The 12,812-nt window shown below is 36.6% G+C and overlaps 1 protein-coding gene across 9 annotated transcripts in view; it reads left to right on the top strand.

Annotated features, from left to right (window-relative positions):
- AHI1 (Abelson helper integration site 1) overlaps positions 1 to 12,812 on the top strand; it is a 209,330-nt gene that overhangs the window by 66,340 nt on the left and 130,178 nt on the right. For all 9 annotated transcript variants that reach the window (XM_077144078.1, XM_077144075.1, XM_077144074.1 and 6 more), the window contains exon 19: positions 8,542 to 8,738. In XM_077144078.1, coding sequence (XP_077000193.1) covers positions 8,542 to 8,738 — 197 coding nt within the window. The remainder of the gene's footprint in view (positions 1 to 8,541; positions 8,739 to 12,812) is intronic.

The raw sequence follows: 12,812 nt of genomic DNA, 5'->3' as shown, positions 1-12,812 counted from the left end.
AAGCATGGTCAGTTGGTAGATTTGGGGCTAGTCTAATGGTGTAGTAGCATGGATCAAGCATTTGCTGTGTCATCACTCCTTTTAGCTTTTCACCTAGTCATCTCACACCAACTCCCCCAGCCCCTATGGTAGGGAGCGCTGTCACCCACACCTCACAGACCACGGAGGGGAGGCTTGAGGGGAGGACGTCCATTCCCTGAGAGAGGGAAGCAGCATTCACACCCCCTCTCTGACTCCAGAACCCCTGCTTTTAACACATTAAGCTTTTGTCACATCTACTTAGTTAGTCTCTGCATTTCCTGTTTCAGGAAGTAACTGAAATTAAGACAATGGCCTAATAATCCTATGACAAAAGTGTTATTTTCAGTATTTAGAAGACTCCCCCCAAGATTAAAAAGAAATTTACTTACCTACTATTAATAATTCATTCCTTTAAAAATGTGAGGGGTAACTTAGAATTATAATGCATTAAGCCAATATTTTTGTTATGTAGGTCAGAAGATTTATTCACATACCATACAATCCACCCAAACTGTACAATCAGTGGCTGTCAGTATAGTCACAGAGTTGTATATTTATCAACATGATCAATTTTCATTTTTCCAAAAAGAAAAATCCCATATTTCTTTTACCCCCCACCCCCTGGTATTGACACTTAGCATTGGTATGGTACCTTTGTTATAATGATGAAAGAATATTACATTACTTTTGGCTATAGTTCATAGTTTACATTAGTTGTATTTTTTTCCCATATACCTCCCTACTATTTACACCTTGTAATAGTGATGTACATTTGTTCTAGTTCATGGAAGAATGTTCTTATGTTTGTACTGTTGGCTCCTTCATCATCCACAACAGGGTTCACTGTGTTATACCCCGTGTTTTATTCTCTAGGTTTCCTTCAAGTGGCATACATAGCCCTAACTTCCCCTCTCAACCACAGTCCTACCCCTAATTCAGCACTGTTTTATTTATACTCGCAATAATGCACCGCCATTACCTTGCTCCATTTCCAAAATTTACAGTCAACTTTATTTAAAATTCTGCAGAAATTAAGTGTCAGCTTTCAATTCTTTACCCCCAGTCTATCTCCTGGTGATCTTTACTCTAGGTTTTAAGTCTGTGGGTTTGCTCATTATGATTAGCTCATATTAGTGAGACCAAAAAATATTTGTCATTTTGTGTCTGTCTTATTTCACTCAAAATAATGTCCTGAAGGTTCATCCATATTGTCATATGTATCAGGGCTTCATTTCTTATACCTGAATAATATTCCATCATGTGTTTATCCATTCATCATTTGATGAATACTTGGGTTTTTCCATCTTTTGGCAATTTGAATAATGCTGCTATGAACGTCAGTGTGCAAATGTCTGTTCTCATCCCTTGTAGCATTACAATGTAATGTAACTGCAGTTGCCGAGTTTTTGCAATAAGTTAATGCCCTGTTGAAGTAAACTTAATATTCACAATTTTACATGTAACTGAGTGGTTTTCTTGAAATACTGAAGATGAATATTTCAAAAAGAAACTCAGATGTTACAGTTCTTGCACTGGAAACAGGTGATACAGTAACAAGTATAATAGACTGTAGGTCAGAGATTTAAATATTTATTGTTAACCTAGTAAAAGAAATTAAGATATACAAATACCAGATTTTTCAACAGGCTGAAACTATTTCTTGATCATCTTCTGAAGCACCTATTTTGATATTCTTCACTTAACGGATACTTTGATTTGAAAGCTTGTGTCATTCATGATTCAGGACAAATGGAAAACTTAGTCAGTTTAATGGCATTGAGCATGAACCAGAGCCCACAGTTCCCTGTCGGGACATTTTTTAGGCTGACTCTGGTGTGCTGTGGCGCATCAGGAAGGAAGAGTGGTACCCTGCGAAATAGCGTGGTACTGCATGCAGCATGGTGGACCAGGCAGGAGACAGAGTAGTGGGGTTCTAGACTACATTCCCTTACCTTCTCGTTTGACCCTGTCAGAGAGAGCTCAGCTCTTTAGCATCTGTATCTTTATCTGTAAAATGAAAATAATACCTGCTCTATTTTGCCTTATTTTTTAAATCAAAGGATCAAAAATATTCACAAAGCAAGACATGAAGCACAAATAGTAGAGTTCATAAACAAGCCTCAGTAGAGAAATCCAAACTGTTTTCTTTATTAATATCAATGTGTTGCACACGTCCAGTTAAATACATGATGTGTGATAGCTGATAATGAAATAAGAAGCCAACAAGAGAGGAATAGCCTGTCCTTCTGGGAATTCACGGATAGTTCGTTATAAGCTACTTTGGTGTCCTGCTGAAGGATTTGTAGAATGATGGTAGATAGTCTTTAGCAGGAACTTGAATCTGTTACGCTTTCCCCTATACTTTTGTGAGTGCTTTTATTAGTGGTACTGATAAGTTCTACTTGACCTTTAAAAATGCTAAAGCAATATAGAATTACTAACAGGCCTTGAAATACACCCAGGCTACTAGAATTGAAGTTTCACTCAGTCAATCTTCTTGGATCCATCCATACATTATCTGAAAGCTTAGCTGAAGCAGGGGCAAGTCAGATGTGTAAAATACAATGATAATTGTAAGCCCTTGAACATTCTTTGCACACAGCAAATGATAGAGAAAGAGGAGTGCTGCATAACTTCTGAAAACCCTTGAACATTCTTTGCACACAGCAAATGATAGAGAAAGAGGAGTGCTGCATAACTTCTGAAAACTGGGGAACTAGAGAGGTAGACCTTCCAGTTAACAGTAATTGTATTATAATTGGAAATATAATAATTTACAAATAAAAGGAATTAGGTAGCCAGTAATATGACATACAGGGTAACAAGACTATATATATAATAACAACTCTTAAGCAAAGGAATTAAAGATGTTGAACCAAAGGGAAATCTTCCTGTTAATATATTGTAAGAGGAAGAATATTTTGTGTTTTCAGTTGTACTTATTATAAAATCAATAATATATAAGTACAAATAGATTTTAATAATAACAAACCTTGTATTTGCTTCAAATGCAAAGAGCAGTGGATTAGAATATCTTATTTCCTCCATTCTTCTTCCTCTAAAGATAAAAATCTCCTGAGAAAAACCACGTTATTTTTTTATAATTGTTTAAGGTCAGAAACATACACAAAAGCACAGTGCTTGTTATATAAATCAAGGATTGTCATTTATGAAAACATTTTAAGAATATTTTTAATTGTGTGAAATTTGGAATCCCATGTAGCAGCCTATTGGAGAGAAATTTAGAAGGTTGTTTTGATGGATGTAGCATTTCTTTTTAATCAAAAATAGCTGCCCGCTCTCTGCTCTTACCAGCTTGGCCATTGTCTGCTATAGCACTTGATGCATGGAGTAATTCCTTGTTCAACTCTGAAAGTCAGACTTCGAGGTGGGAAGGTGTTTGCCTTCTCAGAGACTGCTTGAGTGCTCAGCACATGATAACCCTTCAGTGAGTGATGGAAGAGTAAGGGTAGGACTGAAACAATTGTGAGCTCTAAGCATATCAGGTTAAACTAGAGCTAAGTTTTAAACAGGCAAGGTTAAGTTAGCACAAAAAAAGAGAAAATTACAAAGAGAAGAAACATGGCCTTTTCATTGAAATCTTGTACTCTAACCATGGCCTAATGTCAAAGTGTTTTAGAAGCCTTTGAGATACTAGAAGCTGAGGAGAACTCGAAGTAATATCACAAGTCATCTATTATAACCTGGTTTTCAGTGAAATCATCTATACAGCCTCATACAAACAGACTGATGTATATATATTTAGAGGAGAGAAACAGTAGGAGAGAGAGAGCAACAGGCAAGAACTTGTAAGAAGCTTCTGTTTCTAGTGTCAGAGAAACTAGGTCTATGTGAATATTTCTGCAAACTCTTAATGGCTGTCTTCATAGAACTGAAGGTGCTAAAGGTAAAGTGGGGTGTTAATTTGGCTCCTTGAAATCCAGTCAGATAGCTATGGCTTTGGTATAGAAAATTCCCATTAGACAACAAAAATAAGTATTCATAATTGTCTGGGGTTTGCTTTTGTTTTATGCATCTGGTTGTTTTTTTTTTTTTGCCATTTTTAATCCTTTCTGACAGGCATCTTCATACCTGGGAAAATAAAGAAGCAGATAAATATTTTGGCAATGCCCTTTAAATTTACCAGTTAAAAAAAAATTCATTTTGTTAAAAAATAAAAGCAATATACATTTAGCATGTCATGATATTTAGACAAACGGTAAGATGACAAATACCAAAATCTTGCTCTCCTATGTAACTGTGGTATGTGCATCTGGGCCATTTCAGTACCTGCACCTACTGTCTGTAATACATTTCCCTGCAGGCTCACTCAGGGCTTAAAGTGAAATTGTGGTGACAAATACATATCTTCAAGTCCAAAATCTCAGAGGAAAAACATAGAGAGCTAGAAAATGCCACTAAATAGTTAAATGCAACTTTACTTTCCATTCATAGCAGCAAAAAACAATTAAAAGATTGAAAGGACAGTTTTAAAAAGCAAATAAGGCCAAGGTCATGGGTCACAATATGCCTGTTGATTCATTCATCCCTGAAACACACCTTCTAACGTTAAACCTTCCAACTTCCAGACCATAGGACACTTTTATTTTCTTTTACACTTTTTAAAACGTTTTTTATTGTATAGTATAACATATATACAAAGGAAAGAAATAAAAAAGCAATAGTTTTCAATACACTCTTCAACAAGTAGTTACAGGACAGATCCCAGAGTTTGTCATGGGCTACCATACAATCCTCTCATAGTTTTCCTTCTAGCTGCTCCAGAGCATAGGAGGCTAGAAGGCTTAAATATTTTATCATCACAATCTCCTTTTTTCCTTCTTTTTTTTTGTGAAAAATAACATATGTACAAAAAAGCAATGAATTTCAAAGCACAGCACCACAATTAGTTGTAGAACGTATTTCAGAGTTCAACATGGGTCTTTTACACTTTTAAAGTTTCCCTGATTCTTTAAATGGTCTTTGAATATTTGAGTGTAAAATAAGTGTTCTGAGCATGCCGAAAAGAAGTCTGAAATATACTGAAAAATAACAGCCAAAGGCCAACCATCAGCCTGGCAACAGCTACACCACCTAGAACAGTTGTTTTTGAGGAATGTACACCCCTGAAAGTGTGGATTGTGATCAGTCTCCTCCCTTTGTATGATGTTGCACAATTAAGTTGTTCATGTGATTTTTTTCAGTATTTTAAACATTATGCCTGGGCACCCTTTCCTGGGCACATACTTTAGGGAAAAAATATCTCGAGGTACAGTGGCTCACTAAGCAAAAAGCATCACTTTGTTACTTGCATTTTTAAATTACTAATTCTCTTTTTAATTATTACTGAGGTTAAATTTCCTTTTATTGGCCACTTAGTTCTACTTTTGTGAATTTTCTATAATGGTCCTTTCCCCCTTTTTCTGTTGGATTATTCATTTTCTAATTGACTTTATAAGGACTTGTTGCATATTAAGAATATTAACCCCTTTTATCACTTGTTGTCACTTGCCCTTTTTTTGAGCAGCTGTATTGAGGTGTAATTGATGTGCAATAAACTGAACATATTAAAGTGTGCACTTTGATAAGTCTAGACATATTTATACACTTGTGAGACCATCACTGCAATCAAGATTGTGAACTTATCCATCATCTTCAAAAGTTTCTTCATTCCCCTTTATAATTTCTCCCCCAAGGCAACTACTATGAATTAGTTTTCATTTTCTAGAATTTTATATAAATGAAACTGTATATACCCTGTACTCTTTTTTCTGTCTGCTTCTTTCACTCACAGTTCCTTTGAAATTCATTTTTGTTTTAGTGTAGTTCTTATTTGTGAAATTAATTTATGTTTATAGTATAGTTGATGGCTTTTATTGGGGAATATTATTCCATTGTCTGGATATATCAGACTTTGTTTATCCATTCACCTATTGATGGGCATATAGGTTATTTCCAGTCTTTAGTTATTACACATGAAGCTACTGTAAATATTCATGTACAAGTCTTTAAATGGATCTATGCCTTCATTTCTCTTGGAAAAATACCTAAAAGTGGAAGGGATTGATCACATTGTAAATGTAGGTTTACTTTCTTAAGAAACTGCCAAACTGTTTTCTAAAATGACAGTACCATTTTATATTCCCAATGTATATAAGTGTTTCATATCTCCATAGACATAGCAGTCTTGAAATGGCCAGTCTTTTTATCCATTCTAATAGGTATGCAGGGTTATTTCATTGTGATTTTCTTTTTCTCTCTCTCTCTCTTTTTTTTTTTTTTTTTTTGCATGGGCAGGTACTGGGAAATGAACCTGGGTCCCTGGCATGGCAGGCTAGAATTTTGCAACCGAACCATTGTCGCACTGCCCCCTCATTGGTTTTAATATGGATATTAAAATATGCATACTTTAAAATGTGTGAAAAAAAGTTCATTTTTTCACACATGGATAGCAAATGATTCCACTACCATTTGTTGAAAATACTATCCTTTCTCCACTGAATTGCCTTCAGACCTTATCTATATATGTTGGGCTCACTATTCTGTTCTGTTGATCTGTTTGTGTTTATGCCAGTGCAAGCTCTCTTCATTGCTGTGGTTTTATAATCAGACTTGAAGTCAGGTTGTATTAGTCTTCCAACTTTGTTCCTTTTTAGAGTTGTTTTAGCTATTCAAGGTCCTTTGCATTTCCATGTGAATTTTAGAGTTGATTTGACAATTTCTCAAAAAATGACCTGCTGAGAATTTTAATTAGGCTTGTATTGAATGTATAGATCATTTGGAAAGAATTGACGTCTTAACAGTATTAATTCTTCTGACCCATGAACCTAACATCTCTTCATATTTTTAGGTTCTTCTTTAGTTTCTCTCAGTATTTTGTGGTTTTCAGAGTATAGGTCTTTTACATCTTTGTCAGATCCAAACCCCCCTCCCCACCACCGTCCCCAGGTATGCCATTTTTATGTCATTGTCAATGCTATATGTATTTTTTATTTCAGTGTCTGATTTTTAATTACTTGTATATAGAAATACAACTAATTTTTGTAGGTTAATCATATATCCTGCAACCTTGCTAAAGGTACTTACTAGTTCTAGTGGCTTCTTGTTTAGATTCCATCAGATTTTCTGCAAAGAGTGAGGCTGAAAGCCAGTGTCTCCTTAAATTTTGTGCTCTCCATCTCTCACTTGCCGCATCTTAGACTTAGGTCTTCCTGGATGACCAAACCTGCAGACAGTTTTATTCTTTCTATTTTACAAATCTTGGCCTCACTTCTGGTAGTTTCAGGAAGACAGATGGATAAATGTGGTCCCTTTTACTTGGCAGAGGTGAAAGAATCCTATTACCTGTCATTTGTGCTTTAATTTTTATTATGTTGGTTTTTTTGTAATGAGGACTTTTTAAATGTTCATGTAGTAAAAGCTATCCATCATTTTATGTTGATGATTCTTAACATTTTCTGATTCATGTGATCCTTTGATAGATAATCTGATAACAGTTATGCATCTACTTTTGAGGAACACATGCACACACATGCTGTATTTCTGTATGTCACTTCAGTGGTCCACAGAGTCTCTGAAGACCCATCTATCAGCTCCATGCTATGGGTCGCTGTTTAATGATTACTTCTCTTCATGCTTGGCTTAGAAAGGCCTTTCTAAGATTATATAATCGAAGGAATCCTTTCTTAAATTATTACTTTATATTTTCTTCTCCAATGTATGTACAGACAATCTAGCTAAGCATTTCTGCAGTTAGAAAAAATTTCAAATTCATTTATGTTAAATGATTAAATGAGATAATATATGCTGTTGTCTCACCATCACCATCATCGTCATCAAAAACATTCACCCTTTGAGCCATTTTATCCCACCCTGGAAATTAAATCCAAAGAAAAATGTAGTTTAAGAAACAAATGAAACTGTGAAGGAACTTATTGACACATTGTCTATTATGAGGGAAAACAGAAAATATTCTAAATATTAAGAGGAAAATGCAGATATAAATTATGGCACTTCAACAGATGAAATATTATACAGCACTTAAAAGTGGCAATTAAATGGTTGCAGAAATTTGAAAAGTGTTTTCACCTTTCATATAAATATGGAAATAGTTGTTTTAGAGAAATGAGTTTACAAATAATTATTTTTATTGTTTATAATTGTCCTTAATTTTGCATTATGCCTTGGATGTTATTATTTTACATATACTATATATATGTATTTAAAGATAGGCTCTCATCCCAATTTGTATGTTTACCAGACCAAAATGTTGAATGAGCTTCAAAGCCCAATTATAATACTGCCTAAAGTGAAATTATTATATTTCCTTCTTTATTGTTTTATAGTATTTAATAACTTCACAGTTTTCCAGTTGTTGTCTTATTATTATCTGGTATTTAAAATGTATTATGCTGTTTAGCAGTTTCTTATGATTTGTTGAATACTGCAATTTCATGGCTTAATTATTTGATTGTGTATTTGCTGTAGTGATTTGAACTAATTATGCATTCATTTTTACAGTTGCCCAACAGGAGACTGAAATGTCCAAACGCTACAATGGAACATTCCCCTTACCTGGAATAGGCCAAAGTCAAGATGCTTTATGCCCCTGCCCTAAAGTGCCCCATCAAGGTTCTTTCCAGAGTGATGAATTTGTCCACATTGCACATACCTCAATGAAGATGCAGCAAGTGAAACAGAGACTTGATACTGTCACAGTATGTTTAGTTATTTTTTTTGCAGTTGAGAAGCTGAAATTTTTTAAGCTGTTTGTATCCCACTTTACATTGCCATGCCCGTGACTATTAATTCAACACAGTACGTTAATTATTGAAAACTAGGTTTTTCACATGCTTTTATAGCCCTTTGAAGTACTTGTTGTAAAAGCACTGATTCAGGCCAAAATTAGGGTGCCCCATCATGCGTTTCTGTCTTGAGTGCCCCAGCGCCTAGCAATGAGGGAGGGCCCTGAGCCGGGGAATACGCCCAGGGCTTGGATCCCAGAGGTGAGGGTAGTTGGCAGGTTGAGACCTTAAACCTGGGAAATCTCAGGGCCGTGAAACAGGACTCCTTCTTGGGAGGACCGATGGCATTCAAACAAGGAACCTCGATCCTAGCATTCAAAGTACGACATAATCTTGCCTAAAACCTCATTTTTCCTTACATAGTTTTCAAATCACATTATGTATCAGAATCACTTGGTGAGCTTGTCAGAACACAGATTGCCGGGCTCCATCCCCAGGCTTTCTGCTTCAGTAGGTTTGGGGTGCTACTGAGATTTTGCACTTCTCACAAGTTTGTAGGTGGTACTGATGCTGCTGGTCTGAGGACCACACTTTCAGAACCAGCTGGTCTGGTTTTTCTAGCTCCTGGCCTGCACAGCAGATTTTGGTTGAATAATAATTAAATTTAGATGGGTGATCTAAGGAGAAAAGCGAATTCCCAAACATCTCTTTTATAACACGGCTGTTTCTTACTCTGTCTCTGCCATCCTACTGCTCTTCATTTCGGACAGATCAGACTATTCTGATTGGCACCTCCTCCTTCAGCGTTCTTGCTCCAGAACATTACCCCGCGTTGACTTATTTTTCTAACCCTTGACCTTCCTCTCGGGTTTCCTCTCATCTGAATGGCATTGTCCTTCCTTCCAGTGTCCCTCTATTTACTGATAGGCTGCCAGTGGCCAGTGCATGTGGCAGGCGTCCACCCAGCCCTGCCCACCGGGGCTTGCTTTGCAGGCAGTGCTGACCAGGTGCAGTGTGGCCTTGGAGGTTGGACTCTGACAGTTCGAACTTCCGAACTTTCTCATCTCAAATGTTTACTGATTATCGACTACATTTAAGATGCTCTGAAGGACACAAAAGTGCTTAACCCTTGAACTCAATTTACATAAAGACTGGTAGGTGTGACACATGTTCAAATGACTAAAGGCAGCGTGTTTTAATAATGCATTCCACCTGTGTGGTTCACGGTGGCCATGATCACTGCCCTTGTTTTACAGAGAAGGAAGGCATTGCTGTTCAAAAGGGCAGTGCATAGAGTTATGGGGTTTTCAAGTTGGAATAGCAAATACATACTCTCCCTTGCTGGCCTTTTTTAAAAACTAACCTTTTTAAATTTTATAAAGAGCGGCAGTAGCCAGAGTTCTTCCATGTATAGCTGTTAACCCACTCCCAGTAGAAAGTGCCTTGCTAGTACTTTATGTAAGCTAATGAAGGAGACCAAGAAGCCATGAAAAAGATAGAAGCAGCAGGAGAAAGTAGTATTACAAATTATAGAGCCTCTAATAGAAAAGAATGGTCAGCACTGCTGGGTTCCTCAGAAGTAAATTCCCCTCACAGTCAAAAAGCTAGAAATGGAACCAAAGATTTTGCTGCAATCCATCAGAGCCTCTAAATATACCAGAAATAGGGTTGGGAGCTGCTGCACACAATCTACAGAACAGCCTAAGCTCAGGAGGTGAAATTTATAGGTGTCCAAGGAGACTGATAGATCTCATTTGAGGGAGGGCAGCATTAGAAAGATTATGTGCGTTGAAGCAGGAAGTAAGCAAAGGCAAAGCATATTTGAAAGTGACATGCTGTTTAAAAAAACCAATAGTAGAATATATTAGATTGTTTTTTCAATAAAATAGAAGAAATTAGGCCTCAGTTAATGAAGAGATGAAAAGACAATCTGACGTTTTGATTTTAAAAAGACACTTGGCTGAGATAGAAAGAATTCAATTAAGTTAAACAGACAAACTTGAATTGAATTCTGCAATGCCAATGGAAAAGGGGAAAAACAACATTGCAAAGTGTTAAATCAAGGGTGTAGGCTAGAGAACCCTTAAGAAGGTGGAAAAGAAAGAACGAGATCAGTAAAAAACATAAGAGTATAGCTCTTGTGTCCAGCTGCCTGGGTATGGGCGTAGGCCCAGGTTCCACCCTGGACCAGCTTTGTGACTCCGGAAAAGTTCATTACCCTAATTTCCCTGTTCTGTAAAATGGGGATTATGGTATTTCTTTTCTTACAGAATTTTTAAGATTCAATGGGATCCTAAAAATAAAGTTAACAGAGTATCTGATACATACCACCACTGATAAGTTTTAGTCATTATTACTGATAATGTGAGAAAAGATGATGAGTGTGAGAGAGATTATACGTGTGGGTGAACAGTGTTACTGAAGAAGCCAGCGCATGTGAAAAGATATCATAGGTAAAAGTCAGATAGAAAAGGCTTTCCTATGCTAAACTCCCAAACCTATAAAACAAAAATATCCACTACCAGGTCAGTTAATGAAAACACACCAACACCTTAGAAATGTCCTAGTGAGATAGTCACATTCCAAGTGTATTTTTAAAAAGAACCCTTTAGCTATGCGGATAGAAAACCTGATCGTTTATGTAGTGGCTGAGCTACCTGCGGCTTCTCCACGGCACAGAGTGCCAGGTGGAAGGAGAAAGCCAGTTCTCATCTCACCAGACGGCAGAATGTGCTCTAGCGCTCAAATGATGCAAATAGGGTGGTGCAGGTGTGAGGACAGATAAATCAGTGGGGGAGGAAAAGTCATTCACTGTACGATGTGGGGAAAATGAGTGAACTATGAGTTAGCTGAAAAATACACACCTACAGCTCATGTCATACTCCAAAATCAAATCCTCATTTACCAAGGAGTTACATATGAAGAATAAGAGTCTTTTAAAAAACCTAGAAAAATAAGTAGGTAAAGATTTTTTTATGTGACTAGAAAAAAGACTTGCTAATCTTAAAATCAATGAAAACAATCTCCCCACCCCCGCCCCAATTACTGATGCTCTATTTTCTCTTTACGACAAACACCAACCTGGGAAAACATATACATAAAATATATTAAAGGCAGAGCATCTTTAATATGCCAAAAAAATAATAATAAGGAAAAGTAGTGAGACTTCAACAGAGAAGTGGATAAAAGAAATAATCATGCACTTCCAAAACGAGGAGATACAAATAATCAATAAGCACATCTTAAAAGTTCTATCTCATGACTAAGAAAAAGTCCACAAAAAATTTCATTTGTTGCCCATAAAACTGGAAAACAGAAAATGAAAACAATGAAGGTGTGCTTTGTTAAAAGTGGTGTGGGATTCTGTTAGTGGTAAATAACTACGAAGTCCCAAGGATGTGTGGTAACACGAACTGAGACGCTTAAGCAACTTCAAGAGTACTTGCAGCCCTTGATCAGAACAGTCCCGCTAGTGTGACCCCAGCAGCTGCCTTCACCGCTGTCTTCTCACCTCCAGCACAGTGCCTGGCTCTGCACACACATTACCCCTTCCCTTCTCCCTTGATAGGTATCTTGACTGGCTTTAACCCCAGACCTACCAGGAACTATAGTGGAAACACTTCTGTTCTGACTATACTCTCTTCCTGCCTCCGATTCTTTTCTTTCTATAGAAAGACAGGGTAGTTAAAGGTGAACCAGTTTGCAGATCACACTTAGGCTCTAGGTTTAGTTTTCATCCATTGGAATACGGAGGAAAAAATTGTATTTCTCAGTGCACATTTTAGAGGATAAAATAAAAATTAATTTATTTCAGTATGTTCTTTATATGTTGACATCTTTAATATAATTGAATGGTGCATGGTATTCTAAATTTTAAAAGGAAGTCTGAATAAAGTGATTTTTTAAATCATAAAGAAAAAAATGTTTCTTCACTTAAAAAAAAAGGTCCCTTGCTATCATTTTGTGTGGCAAAATGACTTTAGCTACAGTTATAAGAGCAACTCACAGGTAGATATATAAAAACAAGTTTCCTCCATTCTATCAGTC

The sequence above is a fragment of the Tamandua tetradactyla genome, chromosome 25 (assembly GCF_023851605.1).
Source record: "Tamandua tetradactyla isolate mTamTet1 chromosome 25, mTamTet1.pri, whole genome shotgun sequence".
Classification (NCBI taxonomy): Eukaryota; Metazoa; Chordata; class Mammalia; order Pilosa; family Myrmecophagidae; genus Tamandua; species Tamandua tetradactyla.
Note: the sequence above shows the minus strand (reverse complement) of the source record. Positions and strands in the feature narration are given on the sequence as shown.